The sequence below is a fragment of the Petromyzon marinus genome, chromosome 29 (genome assembly GCF_048934315.1).
Source record: "Petromyzon marinus isolate PM22_M1 ecotype Great Lakes invasive population chromosome 29, UKy_Petmar_22M1.pri1.0, whole genome shotgun sequence".
Classification (NCBI taxonomy): domain Eukaryota; kingdom Metazoa; phylum Chordata; class Hyperoartia; order Petromyzontiformes; family Petromyzontidae; genus Petromyzon; species Petromyzon marinus.
Window position 1 is genome coordinate 12,355,396 of NC_133695.1, and position 14,571 is coordinate 12,369,966.

General features: G+C 45.1%; 2 protein-coding genes across 3 annotated transcripts; both read left to right on the plus strand.

Moving 5' to 3' along the window:
- The first annotated feature begins 701 nt into the window (after positions 1-701).
- On the plus strand, positions 702-2,083 carry LOC116947085 (protein S100-A1-like). Its single transcript, XM_032962501.2, has 3 exons — positions 702-818; positions 1,068-1,250; positions 1,845-2,083. Exons 2-3 carry the CDS (start codon positions 1,110-1,112, stop codon positions 2,028-2,030), a joined length of 327 nt encoding a protein of 108 aa, XP_032818392.1. The 5' UTR covers positions 702-818; positions 1,068-1,109; the 3' UTR covers positions 2,031-2,083.
- A 10,329-nt stretch (positions 2,084-12,412) lies between these two features.
- LOC116947083 (protein S100-A1-like) lies at positions 12,413-13,791 on the plus strand. 2 transcript variants are annotated; one of them, XM_032962500.2, is made up of 3 exons: positions 12,413-12,520; positions 12,781-12,963; positions 13,553-13,791. In XM_032962500.2, the coding sequence occupies exons 2-3, from the start codon at positions 12,823-12,825 to the stop codon at positions 13,736-13,738; spliced, it is 327 nt and encodes a 108-aa protein (XP_032818391.1). In that variant the 5' UTR covers positions 12,413-12,520; positions 12,781-12,822; the 3' UTR covers positions 13,739-13,791. The 2 variants fall into 2 exon arrangements, with proteins under 2 accessions (XP_032818391.1, XP_075926531.1); XM_076070416.1 differs by lacking the exon at positions 12,413-12,520 and adding an exon at positions 12,560-12,584.
- The last annotated feature ends 780 nt before the right edge of the window (positions 13,792-14,571 follow it).

The following is a 14,571-nucleotide window of genomic DNA, read 5'->3' on the forward strand; positions in this document are numbered from 1 at the left end:
TTTAATACTTTATTAACACGAGTCTTGCCGCGTGGCGCCTCATGGGAAACGCGTGCCAACTCCACCAATCAGGATCACGCGGCCCTCAATTATGGTCGTTCGTAGTTCTAATAGGGGCACGTGTTCTCGTCGTTTAACAAATTTTGACGCAGTCCACATTGTCATCAATTATCCGTTTTAATAAACTCAGTTCATATCACCTGCTCTGATATACAGGAGGTGGCAAAATGTTGGTCATTCTACTGCTGTCAAAACATAATGATCAAATACCTGTGGTGTACCTATTTACAATGTTGGGTGGGCATTGGTTCAACTGCCGCTCGGGGAGATCGAACCCGAAGACCTCTGCATTACACATCCAGTGAGCAAACCTTGACACCACGCAGATCCACGTACATGTGGATATATCAGTCAAATCCTGAAGTGAAAACGCGGGCATCTAATATGCGTACAATTATTAAAGCAGGGGTTGTGGTGTCGGCTGCGAGTGACGATGTAGATTTAATTTAATTCGTCCCCGTGCAAACTCCTCCACTCCCTCCATCAAGCGCCCGCTTGATGACAATGTTGGGGCCGCTTGGCACGCGCCTCCCAGTTAATTGTCTGTTGATGTTCTTGCTGCTGCTGTGCTCTGGCATCACGGACTTCCCCTGTCAATTAGCCGGGAAACGAGATAAACGGGACCAATCAAAACATCATCACTCAATCGCACAATGAGAGCGAGCAGGCGTGAGTGGTGACGTCACTGGCCGCCCTGCATAAAAGCCGCAACAGGAGGGGGCAACACTCGTTGTTGAAGCTGCAGACGTCTTTTTCAGGTATTGCCTGCAGTGCTGTGTTGGGGAAAGTGGGTATCTCTGCAACGCTCGGGTTTTACCTGGGTTCGATGAGAGCGGTGCACAGCACTGGCTGAGGTTTAGACCAGAAATTGTGTTAGGAACAAATCTGGAGTGCTATGTGATTTGGTGTTCGGTCGTTTTGTGATTCATCATAGTCTGGTGCATAGTGAGGTGCCATGTGCATTGTCTTCACGTGATTGAAGACTGTCGCGTGTCTCGTCCTCGCAGATTCCTCTTGCGTACTGACTCGACCGTGCATCGCTTGCCAAGATGAGCGACCTCCATGCAGCCACCCTGAAGCTCCTGGCCACCTTCAATGAACTCGCCTGCGACAGTGCTGTTAAAGATTGTCTGAAGAAGGAAACGTTCAGGAGCTTCCTAAAGGGGGATAAGGGCAAGAGTCTGATCCAGGTGAGACGTTGCTTTACTATTCCTATGGACCAGTCCCCTCTGTTTATCCCATTTGAGTCTCCGGTTGTATCCTATGAGGTTTTTGTACCATCGTCTCTATTCCTCTGTAATAAAGGTTTCTGGTTTGGACCACGTAACTATAAATCTCCGTGAAACCCTACACAGCCAATTTGTAGGGGTCACGTAAACCGTGCTGATTAGTTGCTACTTTAGCACACCGGCGTGTTGGAGGGTGAACTTGTAACTTGCACTATTTGAATACGCCATGTGCTGATTACGCAATCGGCTTGGGGCGATGGCCAGAATTGTGCAGTGGTGTTTCGATCTTAAAGAGATGGTGTCTGACTGTGGGCGAAATCGGGGGTGAATTTAACGGGTAGGAGGTGACTAGTCTTCCATGTTCGAATGGCCCTTATTAATTCTGAGAAATGCAGTACGTATACTTGTGGTTGGTTTATTCGGAGTTGATCAACACTGAATGACCTCCATTTGGCACGTAATTGCACTGTGCTGTATCGCTTGCTGTAGATTTTGCCCGTGTTCCGCAGTCCAGGTCCAGTCTTTTCTAACTCTTGCTGCTGTGATTCCATTTAGAATCCCGTGGATGGGTTCGTGGTGAGCCGCATCCTGAGGGACCTTGGTGATGACAAAGATGGGAACGTCGACTTCCTCGAGTTCGTGATCACGATCGCGGCCTTGAAATTCTGCTGCCACCCCAACTTCCGAGCGCACCACGAGCGGAATGGCAGGACCCACGCGCTGCGCGCATTCCAAGTGTAACGCGCCTGTTGCATGATACGGATACTATGAAATAAACCGTGTGATCACATCAACGTGGCGTGCTTGTGACCTTGATACTCTAGGTATAGAATCAAGTGCAGTGGTTATCCATGCACTGTCTTTTTGGAATGTCCAGGATGAGTAGCGATATGGAACGTGCCAGGAATCCTTTTCCTGCTTGCAGTTCTGATTTCATAACTGGAAGGCGTAATACAGCTGTGACGGCACTACGCGATGTAGAATAGGCTGCACTATTCATTTTCATACCTCCGTTTACACTCCCTGCGTATATGCGTGGGATGATACTTTTGATTAGCAAGTGCAAGAAATCCAGATCATTCTTTCCCAGCCTTTTGATCTGTGAGACGGCAATGCTGTAAGCGATGTGGTATTGTTAATACAAGTACACTATTACCAAGATGGTTATCCATTTTACACCCGCTCCCCCCCCAACATTACCGTCAAAGCCACCTTCTCACAACCGCAACACTAGGCACAACCACCACCGTGTGCTAACGAATGTGGCCTGAATGCTGCCCACTCCCCCAATTAGAACCGTTCCAAGTGTCTGAAATGTGGGTGGGATGGTTGCATTAGATTGGTTGCACTTGACGGTTTTGCACAGAAGTAAAAATAAAGTTTCGTGTCTTAGACGTTTCGGTTTACCCCAAACATCCTGTTTGGTGTTGAGCATGTTTCCCTCAAACATATCAAGTATGAAAGTGATGGACACGTGCGAATTGTTTACAGATGACTTCCAAAACATGTTTGTGCATGGCCTTCACTTTCTTGTGGGAATGAGCAGAAAACGGATGTCTGCATTATTCAAACCGAAATTATTTCATCCCGCAGGACAATACTTCGCCTTAAATATTTTAATTGTTGAGCGATAGTTTCATGTGGTGTAACGCAAACAAACGAATAACAACGAAGGAGAAATTGTCAAAATTAATTGAACCTCATGGTGGGGTCCTGAATAAACGGAAGAAAATCGTAATTTAAAATAAACTTTTGGCGACGCCGTTTTACCAAACACACGCCACGACCCACCTGGCGCGAATTATTCTTATGTTGTCCAAGCGGAGCGAGGGCGATTGTGCAGGAGAAACTCGGCTTTTGAACTTTGATTAACGCATCGTGTAGAGCTCGTCGAGAGGTATAGATCGCTGTAAATGACGTCGCAACGCAGTTTAGGGACACGCCAAAAGATTTAGTTTGAGGTAAATTATTCTATTTATTGAAAACGTTGTCCTAGCGAAGGCAAGCTTTATGAACTAGTGATATATAACCCTTTGCCAAGCTAAATATCAATGCGGGCTCTGTTCTTTCGTCAGCCACGCGGGGGCAACACGAGTCTTGCCGCCTGTGACGTTATCCCAGCGCCTCATGGGAAACGCGTGCCAGCTCCACCAATCACGATCACGCGGCCCTCAATTATGGTCGTTCGTAGTTCTAATAGGGGCACGTGTTCTTATCGTTTAACACAGTTTGACGAGTCCATATTGTCATCAATTATCCGTTTTAATCTCAGTTCATATCACCTGCTCTGATATACAGGAGGTGGCAAAATGTTAGTAATTCTACTTCTATCAAAACATTGATCAAATACCTGTGGTGTACCTATTTACAATGCTGGGTGGGCATTGGTTCAACTGCCGCTCGGGGAGATCGAGCCCGAAGACCTCTGCATTACACATACAGTGAGCAAACCTTGACACCACGGCAGATCCACGTACATGTGGACATATTAGTCAAATCCTAAAGTGAAAACGCGGACATCTCATTTGTGTACAATTATTACAGCAGGGGTTGTGGTGTCGGCTGCGAGTGACGATGTAGATTTATATTCTTGGTTCTGTCGGTAAAGTCACGTAGAAGGAAAATAATAAAAATAAAACGATAAAATTATCATGACGTTTCGATTGCAACACAAGAAATCATCATCAGGTGTGAAACCACAGCAATCAAATTTTGCAAAAAGTGGCATTTTTTTCTTAACGTTGACACCAGAGACAGCGACTAGCGGTTGTTCAGATGGACGAGTCCATCTAATGCTCGGAACGGAGGAGGGGGGAGAAAAGGAGAATGGAATGCGGTCTGAAAGTCACCGTAAGCGTGGACAAAATCAATCAAGACCCGAAATGGTTTATCACATCCTTCCAATGATTGCTACGCCATAATGCCTATTCTCAGTTGAAATTGTCTCTGTGTTTGTACATGTGGATAGCCTCATGAACGAATTTCTCATGGTAGCCGGATGGCTTGCAGAGAACCTCTGCCTTGGAGAAGTCAATGTCACATGAGCCAACTGAATTATAACAGTGGCCTGCCACGGCTGAGGTGTTGGTCCTACAATGTTTTAGGTCTGCTTTGTGTTCACGGATGCGGTCCGAGACATGTCGTTTGGTTTCTCGAATGTAACTGCTACCACAGAGGCAACTTAGTTTGGAGACGCCAGGGTACTGTATGTCTGGAATCACATTTTACAGACGGGACCAGATCACGAATTTTATGTACTGTGTTGAATCGGACCTGGATCTTGTGTTCATTCAGGATTTTGGAGATCTTTTTTGTGAACCCCGCAATGTATGGTGAGGTGATGGTTTTGAATGGCTCCTCAAGAGGATAATTCTTCATGGTAGGAGTGATGGCTTTGCGGATTGTGTAGTGGGAGTAACCATTAGCCTTGAGAGCTTGGTGTACGTGCTTAAGTTCACTGGAAATGTGTTCCTGGTCGGATATGCATTGGGCTCTATAGTGTAGAGTCTTGATAAGGGAATTCTTCTGGGATGGATGTTGGTGGGAATCCGGTTTCAGGTAAGCATCCGTATGGGTAGCTTTCCTGTAGACAAAGTGGCTCATTGAACCATCAGGTCTCTTTTTTATTAGGACATCCAAAAAAGGTAGTTTGCCATCTTTACCGACTTCCATGGTAAATCTGATGGCTGGGTGTATGGAATTGATGTGGTCGAAGAATTGATCAAAAGCAGGCCGGCGATGTGGCCAGATGATAAAAGTGTAATCCACGTACCTCTTCCATAAGGTCGGGCGTAGAGTGGCAGTCTGGATGGCGTCAGTCTCAAATTTATCCTTGAAAACGTTGGCTACAACCGGAGATAGGGGGGAGCCCATTGGGGTGCCCTCAGTTTATTTGTAGACAGTTCCATTCCAGATGAAGTATTTATTGGTTGAGCAGTGTCTCACCAGGGGGGGTACCTCAGTATTCAGTCCTTGATGAACCAAGTCTTCAATGATTGCGATGGTGTCAGGTACAGGAACTTTGGTAAACAAGGAAACCACATCAAAACTGACAAGCAGGTCGTCTGGGGACAGTGAAATACCCTTGATTGTCGATACCAGGTGAGTAGAGTTTAGTACCGCAGAGGTGGTTTTTCCAGTGAAAGACCGCAGGATTTCAGACAAAAAACGAAATAGTTTGTAGGTGGGGGAGTTGATAGTAGAGACGATGGGACGAAGGGATGTATTTTCTTTATGTATCTTTGGTAAGCCATATAATCTTGGTGGCCTGGCTGCAGAAGGTTTTAACGAGAACTGTTTGGTTTCATCAATAAATGCGGTTGAATCAGAAATGATTTTGTTGGTTTTTATAACGAGGCTGTTGGTGGGGTCTCTATTTATTTTTGTATAGCTGCCATCGTTGAGTAGTTCTTGAATTTTGTTGTTATATTCTATTTTATCCATGATGACAGTGGCATTGCCCTTGTCGGCTGAGAGGATGACAATGTCATCCCTCTTTTTTAATTGAGATAATTCAAAACGCTCATCTTTGCTGAGGTTTCCAGCTGGCATCTTATCGTTTTTGAGGGTTGCAGCAATTTCAGATTTTGCTACATCTGCAGCGATGTGACCCAGGCCGTTGAGAGCCACATCTACTTGGGCAATGACATCAATAACTGGTATGTGTCTAGGTCTGACTGCAAACTTTAGCCCTTTAGATAAAACGGATTGCAGACCATCGGAAATAGAACTGTTACTGCGATTAATTTTGACTTTGTTAACGTCTAGCTTTTTGGTGTGTGGGTCCAGTCTTTTGTTGGAGAGGAGGTTAAATTTTGAAATCAGGTTGTCCTTACATTTAGTCGACATAGTGGCTGCTGAAGAGTCAGTCATATTGTCTACATGTTCCCAATCCAATGTGAACATTATTGCCGTCAATGATGAGTGTGATTTGTAGAGCGTCTTGTCTAACTGATCTAGTTCGGTGTGTGTGAGTCTGATTTTCTCTGAGATACAGTGAGGGAAAAAAGAATTTGATCCCCTGCTGATTTTGTACGTTTGCCCACTGACAAAGAAATGATCAGTCTGTAATTTTAATGGTAGGTTTATTTGAACAGTGAGAGACAGAATAACAACAAAAAATATAAAAAAAACGCATGTCAAAAATGTTTAAATTGATTTGCATTTTAATGAGGGAAATAAGTATTTGACCCCCTCTCAATCAGAAAGATTTCTGGCTCCCAGGTGTATTTTATACAGGTAACGAGCTGAGATTAGGAGCACATTCTTAAAGGGAGTGCTCCTAATCTCAGCTTGTTACCTGTATAAAAACACCTGTCCACAGAAGTAATCAATCAATCAGATTCCAAACTCTCCACCATGGCTAAGACCAAAGAGCTCTCCAAGGATGTCAGAGACACGATTGTAGCATACAAAAGGCTGGAATGGGCTACAAGACCATTGCCAAGCAGCTTGGTGAGAAGGTGACAACAGTTGGTGCGATTATTCGCAAATGGAAGAAACACAAAAGAACTGTCAATCTCCCTTGGCCTGGGGCTCCATGCAAGATCTCACCTCGTAGAGTTGCAATTTCATGAGAACGGTGAGGAATCAGCCCAGAACTACACGGGAGGATCTTGTCAATGATCTCAAGGCAGCCGGGACCATAGTCACCAAGAAAACAATTGGTAACACACTACGCCGTGAAGGACTGAAATCCTGCAGCGCCCGCAAGGTCCCACTGCTCAAGAAAGCGCATATACATGCCCGTCTGAAGTTTGCCAATGAACATCTGAATGATTCAGAGGACAACTGGGTGAAAGTGTTGTGGTCAGATGAGACCAAATAGAGCTCTTTGGCATCAACTCAACTCGCCGTGTTTGGTGGAGGAGGAATGCTGGCTATGACCCCAAGAACACCATCCCCACCGTCAAACATGGAGGTGGAAACAATATGCTTTGGGGGTGTTTTTCTGCCAAGAGGACAGGACAACTTCACAGCATCAAGGGGACGATGGACGGGGCCATGTACCGTCAAATCGTGGGTGAGAACCTCCTTCCCTCAGCCAGGGCATTGAAAATGGGTCGTGGATGGGTATTCCAGCATGACAATGACCCAACACACGCGGCCAAGGCAACAAAGGAGTGGCTCAACAAGAAGCACATTAAGGTCCTGGAGTGGCCTAGCCAGTCTCCAGACCTTAATCCCATAGAAAATCTGTGGAGGGAGCTGAAGGTTCGAGTTGTCAAACGACAGCCTCGAAACCTTAATGATTTGGAGAAGATCTGCAAAGAGGAGTGGGACAAAATCCCTCCTGAGATGTGTGCACACCTGGTGGCCAACTACAAGAAACGTCTGACCTCTGTGATTGCCAACAACGGTTTTGCCACCAAGTACTAAGTCATGTTTTGCAGAGGGGTCAAAAACTTATTTCCCTCATTAAAATGTAAATCAATTTATAACATTTTTGACATGCGTTTTTTTGGATATTTTTTGTTGTTATTCTGTCTCTCACTGTTCAAATAAACCTACCATTAAAATTATAGACTGATCATTTCTTTGTCAGTGGGTAAACGTACAAAATCAGCAGGGGATCAAATACTTTTTTTCCCTCACTGTAAGAGCTAAGCAAATTCTAGACAGAATTCGTTTTGCATTAGAAGAAGTTACAGCAGCAGAGGTCAGTGTAAATGCGATTGGTATTACCCCAGAGTCGCGGCATCTTTTCAGAAAGGTGAGAGACTCGATCAGCTGGAAGCTCTCCCCGTAGAAGCGGTTAAAATCCGATTTAAAGCTTTCGTGACTGCAGGGATTCATGTTCTTGGTTCTTTCAGTAAAGTCACGTAGAAGGGAAATAATAAAAATAAAACAATAAAATTCTCACGACGTTTCGATTGCAACACAAGCAATCATCATCAGGTGTGAAAACCACAGCAAGTAAATTTCGAAAAAAGTGGCGTTTTTTTTTACGTTAGCACCACGGACAGCGACTAGCGGTTGTTCAGACGGACGATTCCATCTATTCTAGACTTGAAGCTTTCGTGACAACAAGGATTCATAGTCTTTGTTTTTGTCTGTAAAGTCACGTAGGTAAAATAAAATAAATGAAAACAACTAAATTAAATCACGACGTTTCGGAGGAAACACAAGCTTCCGTCTTCAGGTGGAACAGTCACAGCAAAATAGCTGTATCAAGTGAAGAGCTCTCAGACACCCGAGATTATATACAGGTTAAGGGGGGGGAGGAGCCAGGAAGGGATGTGGGTGGGGGGTAGGGGTTAAGTGAAGCCGCCTTTTGTTATGCTGCAGGGGGTTCGGGGGGAGCGGTGGTGCACTGCACGAAAGCGAGTACAACACACTGGAAGAAATGGAAATGGCTGTACAATTATAAGGCAGCTAAAGTTTGACTTGGTTGATGACATCTTTCCAATGATTGCTCAATTTGAAACCATCCTCTCCGTTGAAGTCGTGTCTATGTTTGTATATCTGGATGGCATCATGGACAAATCTTTGGTAGTATCCGGGAGGTTTGTAGAGTACTTTGGTATGGGAGAAAACAATATCATGAGAACCCGCTGTGTTGAAACAATGATCAGCAACGGCCGAAGAAATCGTTCTGCCGTGTTTCAAATCTGATTTGTGCTCGCGAATTCGGTCATAAATATGCCGTTTCGTCTCCCCAATATAGCAGTTACTGCAGGTACAACTCAATTTGTAAACACCGGGGTACTGTAAGTCAGGAATGACATCCTTTATGGATGGAATTAGATCACGGATTTTGTCTACTGTATTGAACCGGACCTGGATCTTGTGTTTGTTCAGAATTTTGGTCAGAGTATCCGTTCATCTTGAGGGCCAGATGTACATGTTTTAATTCACTGGCCAGCTGGTGTTGGTCAGAAATGCAATGAGCCCTATGGTATGGTGTTTTGATAAGGGAATTCTTTTGAGCCGGGTGGTGGTGGGAATCAGGCTTAAAGTAGGAATCTGTGTGGGTGGCCTTCCCGTAAACAGAATGTTCCAAAGAGCCATCAGGCCTTCTCTCAAACAGGACATCCAAGAATTGCAACTTGCCATCTTAATCCCCTTCCATGGTGAATTTGATGGATGGGTGTCTAGAATTGATATGGTCTAGGAAATGCTTCAAAACTGGGAAGCTATGTGGCCAAATAACGAAGGTGTTATCCACATATCTCATTCACAGGGAATGACGAAAGGTGGATGTCTGGATGGCGTCTGATTCAAACTTCTCCATGAAAACATTGGCTATCACTGGTGACAAGGGGGAACCCATAAGGGTACCCTCATTATGTTTGTAGAAGGTACCATTCCAGGTAAAGAAAGTGTTTGTGAGGCAGTGCCTAACCAGCGCAGGCACATCAGAGTTCAGTCCATGTGGGACCAAGTCTTCAATTATTGTTATCGTGTCAGGCACTGGGACCTTGGTTAACAGAGAGACCACATCAAAGCTGACGAGGATATCGTCAGGAGACAGTACAATGTCGTTGACCAAATAAACCAATTGGGTTGAGTTAAGTACTGCTGATGTGGTCTTGCCAATGAAGGGAAGCAGAGTATCCGATAAAAAAACGAGCTAGCTTGTAGGTAGGAGAGTTGATCGTAGACACGATGGGCCGTGGTGGGGTACCTTCTTCATGGATCTTGGGAAGACCATATAATCTGGGAGGTCTTGCAGCCGAGGGTTTTAGGGAGGGACGTTTGGTTGGTTGGATTAGGGAAGTCGAACTAGTGATGCTCTTCTTGGTTTTTGTCGTTAGGCTGTTAGTAGGATCACTTTTAATTTTGGAGTAACTCCCATCATTGATTCGGTCCTGGATTTTGTTGTCGTAAGAGTTTTTATCCATGATAACAGTACCTTTTCCCTTGTCGGCCGAGAGGATGACTATATCATCCATTTTTTTTTCGCGAGTTCAGAGCGTTCGTTTTTGCTAATGTTGCTAATGGGTTTCTTAGCGTTCTTCAAAATAGTGGCTATTTCAGCTCTCGCAAAGTCCGCTTGGATGTGTCCTATGCCTTTGAGGGCTACATCGACCTGAGAGATCACATCCTCTACTGGTATATGTTTATTGGTGACAGCGAAATTTTTCCCTTTAGCTTGTACCGTTTTCAGATTGTCCGAAATCGGGATATTACTCTGATTAATAACAACGCCATCCAGACATCCACCCTTCGTCCTTCCCTGTGGAAGAGATATTTGGATGACACTTTCGTCATTTGGCCATATGGTCTCCCAGCATTGAACCATTTTCTAGACCACACCAATTCCAGACACCCATCCATCAAATTCACCATGGAAGTGGAGAAAGATGGCAAGCTGCCATTCTTGGATGTTCTGTTTGCAAGGAGACCTGATGGCTTTTTGGGACATTCTGTTTACAGGAAGGCCACCCACACAGATTCCTACTTGAAGCCTGAGTCCCACCACCACCCGGCTCAAAATAATTCCCTTATCAAAACACTATACCATAGGGCTCATTGCATTTCTGACCAACACCACCTGGCCAGTGAATTAAAACATGTACATCTGGCCCTCAAGATGAACGGATACTCTGACCGTACAATCCGCCAAGCTGTTTCTCCCACCATACAGAAACAACCACCTGATACTCCGATCAAAATCATCACGTTGCCATACATAGCAGGCGTTACCAAAAAGATTTCCAAAATTCTAAACAAACACAAGATCCAGGTACGGTTCAATACAGTAGACAAAATCCGTGATCTGATCCCATCCATAAAAGATGTCATTCCTGACTTACAGTACCCCGGTGTTTACAAATTGAGTTGTACGTGTGGTGACTGCTATATCGGGTAGACGAAACGATATATATATGACCGAATTCACGAGCACAAATCAGATTTGAAACACGGCAGAACGAATTCTTCGGCCGTGGCTAATCATTGTTTCAACACAGCGGGTTCTCATGATATTGTTTTCTCCGATACCAAAGTACTCTGTAAACCTCCCGGATACTACCAAAGATTTGTCCATGAAGCCATCCAGATATATAAACATAGACACAACTTGAACCGAGAGGAAGGTTTTAAATTGAGCAATCATTGGAATGATGTCATCAACCAAGTCAAACTTTAGCTGCCTTATAATTGTACAGCCAAGTCCATTTCTTCCAGTGTGTTGTACTCGCTTTCGTGCAGTGCACCACCGCTTCCCCCGAACCCCCTGCAACATAACAAAAGGCGGCTTAACTCTGCCCCCCCCACCCACGTCCCTTCGTGGCTCCTCCCACCCCCCCTTAACCTGTATATAATCTCGGGCGTCTGAGAGCTCTTCACTTGATACAACTATTTTGCTGTGACTGTTCCACCTGAAGACGGAAGCTTGTGTTTCCTCCGAAACATCGTGATTTAATTTAGTTGTTTTCATTTATTTTATTTTACCTACGTGACTTTACCGAAAAAACAAAGAGTATGATTCCATCTATGCTCTGCAAACCATCCGGCTACCATGAGAGATTTGTTCATGAGGCTATCCACATATACAAACACAGAGACAATTTCAACCGAGAAGATGGATTCTGGCTTAGCAATCATTGGAAGGATGTGATAAACCATTTCGAGTCTTGATTGATTTTGTTCACGCTTCCGGTGACTTTCAGACCGCATTCCATTCTCCTGCTCTCTCCCCTCCTCCGTTCCGAGCATAGATGGACTTGTCCATCTGAACAACCGCTAGCGGCTGTCTGTGGTGCTAACACGAAGAAAAAAACACCACTATTTTCAAAATGTTCTTGCTGTGGTTTTCACACCTGATGATGATTGCTTGTGTTGCAATCGAAACGTCGTGAGTATTTAAATGTTTTATTTGTATTATTTTTGTATTTCCCTACTACGTGACTTTATCAAAAGAACCAAGAATATGAATCCCTGTAGCCACGAAAGCTTTAAATCGAGATGGAGATTTAATTTCATTCGTCCCCGTGCAAACTCTTCCACTCCCTCCATCAAGACCCCACTTGATGACAATGTTGGGGCCGCTTGGCACGCGCCTCCCAGTTAATTGTCTGTTGTTGCTGCTGCTGTGTTCTGGCATCACGGACTTCCCTTGCAAATTAGCCAAGAAACGAGATAAACGGAACCAATCGAAAACATCATCACTCAATCACACAATGAGAGCGAGCAGGTGTGAATGGTGACGTCACTGGCCGCCCTGCATAAAAGCCGCAACAGGAGGGGGCAACACTCGTCGTCAAAGCTGCAGACGTCTTTTTCAGGTATTGCTTGCGGTGCTGTGTTGGGCAAGACGCCTTGTGTAGTGGGTCGCTCTGCAACGCGCGGGTGATACCTGGGTTCGATGAAAGCAGTGCGCAGCGCTGGTTGAGGTTTAGACCAGAAATTGTGTTTGTAACAAAGCTGGGTGCTACGTGATTTGATGTTCGGTCGTTTTGTGGTTCATCATAGTCTGGTGCATGGTGAGGTGCCATGTGCATTGTCTTCACGTGATTGACGACTGTCACGTGTCTCGTCCTCGCAGATTCCTCTTGCGTACTGACTCGACCGTGCATCGCTTGCCAAGATGAGCGACCTCCATGCAGCCACCCTGAAGCTCCTGGCCACCTTCAATGAACTCGCCTGCGACAGTGCTGTTAAAGATTGTCTGAAGAAGGAAACGTTCAGGAGCTTCTTAAAGGGGGATAAGGGCAAGAGTCTGATCCAGGTGAGACGTTGCTTTACTATTCCTATGGACCAGTCCCTCTGTTTATCCCAATTGAGTCTCCGGTTGTATCCTATGAGGTTGTTGTACCATCGTCTCCATTCTTTTGTAATAAAGGTTTCTGGTTTGGATCACGTAAATATAAATATCCGTTAAACCCGACACGGCCAATTGGTAGGGTTTGTCACGTAAACCGTGCTGATTAGCTTCTACTTTAGCACCGGTGTTGGGGAGAACTTGCAACTTGTACTAATGAGTACGCTATTTAGTTGATTTTACACTCTGCTTCATGAGGCGATGGCCAGAATTGTGCAGTGGTGTTTCGGTCTTAAAGAGATGGTGTCTGACTGTGGGCCTAATCGTGGGTGAATTAACGGGTAGGAAGTTAATGTAGTCTTATGTTCGAATGAACCTCCTTAATTCTGAGAATGCAGTACGTATTGTAGTTGGCTAATTCACAGATGATCAACATGGTTAAATGACCTCCATTTGACACGTAATTACACCGTGCTGTATCGCTTGCTGTAGATTTTGCCTGTCCCGCAGTCCAGGTCCAGTCTTTTCTATCTTTTGCTGTTGTGATTCCATTTAGAATCCCGTGGATGGGTTCGTGGTGAGCCGCATCCTGAGGGACCTTGGTGATGACAAAGATGGGAACGTCGACTTCCTCGAGTTCGTGATCACGATCACGGCCTTGAAATTCTGCTGCCACCCCAACTTCCGAGCGCACCACGAGCGGAATGGCAGGACCCACGCGCTGTGCGCATTCCAAGTGTAACGCGCCTGTTGCATGATACGGATACTATGAAATAAACCGTGTGATCACATCAACGTGGCGTGCTTGTGACCTTGATACTCCAGGTATAGAATCAAGTGCAGTGGTTATCCATGCAGTGTCCACGATGGACAGCTACCAGGATGAGTCTAGCGATATGGAACGTGCCAGGAATCCTTTTCCTGCTTGCAGTTCTGTGGTTTCATAACTAGAAGGATTAATACAGCTGTGACAGCCCCACGCGATGTAGAATAGGCTGCAATTTATTTTCATACCTCCGCTTACACTCTGAGCATTTGCGTGGGATGAAACCTTTGATTAGCACGTGATCTAGATTTCTTGCACATTCTTTCCCAACCTTATTTAACATATCGACAGCGATGGTTTAAGCGATGTGGTGTCGATATTGTTAATACAAGTACAGTATTACGAAGATGGTTAACCATTTATACACCCCCCCCCCCCCCCCAACATTACCGTCAAATCCACGTTCTCACAACTGCACCATAACCGCAACACTATAGGCACAACCACCACCAAGGTGTGCTAACAAATGGGACCTGAATACTGCCCGCTCCCCCAATTAGAACCGTTCCACGCATCTGAAGTTTGAGGGTGGATTGGTTGCTTGAGGTTGGGTGCACTTCACGGTTTTGGCACTTTGGAAGTAAAAATAAAGTTTCGTGTCTTAGACGTTTCGGTTTACCCCAAAAGTCCTGTTTGCTGTTAAGCATGTTTCCCTCGCACATATCAAGTATGAAATGGGGAAAGTGGTGGACATGCGAATTGTTTACAGATGACCTCCAAAACATGTTTGTGCATGGCCTTCACTTTAT

Bases quoted from the DNA above. Each gene is read 5' to 3' on its own strand.
- LOC116947083 (XM_032962500.2), top strand. From the start codon at position 12,823: ATGAGCGACCTCCATGCAGCCACCCTGAAGCTCCTGGCCACCTTCAAT. The intron at 12,964-13,552 runs GTGAGACGTTGC...GATTCCATTTAG, and splicing joins AGGGCAAGAGTCTGATCCAG to AATCCCGTGGATGGGTTCGT.
- LOC116947085 (XM_032962501.2), top strand. From the start codon at position 1,110: ATGAGCGACCTCCATGCAGCCACCCTGAAGCTCCTGGCCACCTTCAAT. The intron at 1,251-1,844 runs GTGAGACGTTGC...GATTCCATTTAG, and splicing joins AGGGCAAGAGTCTGATCCAG to AATCCCGTGGATGGGTTCGT.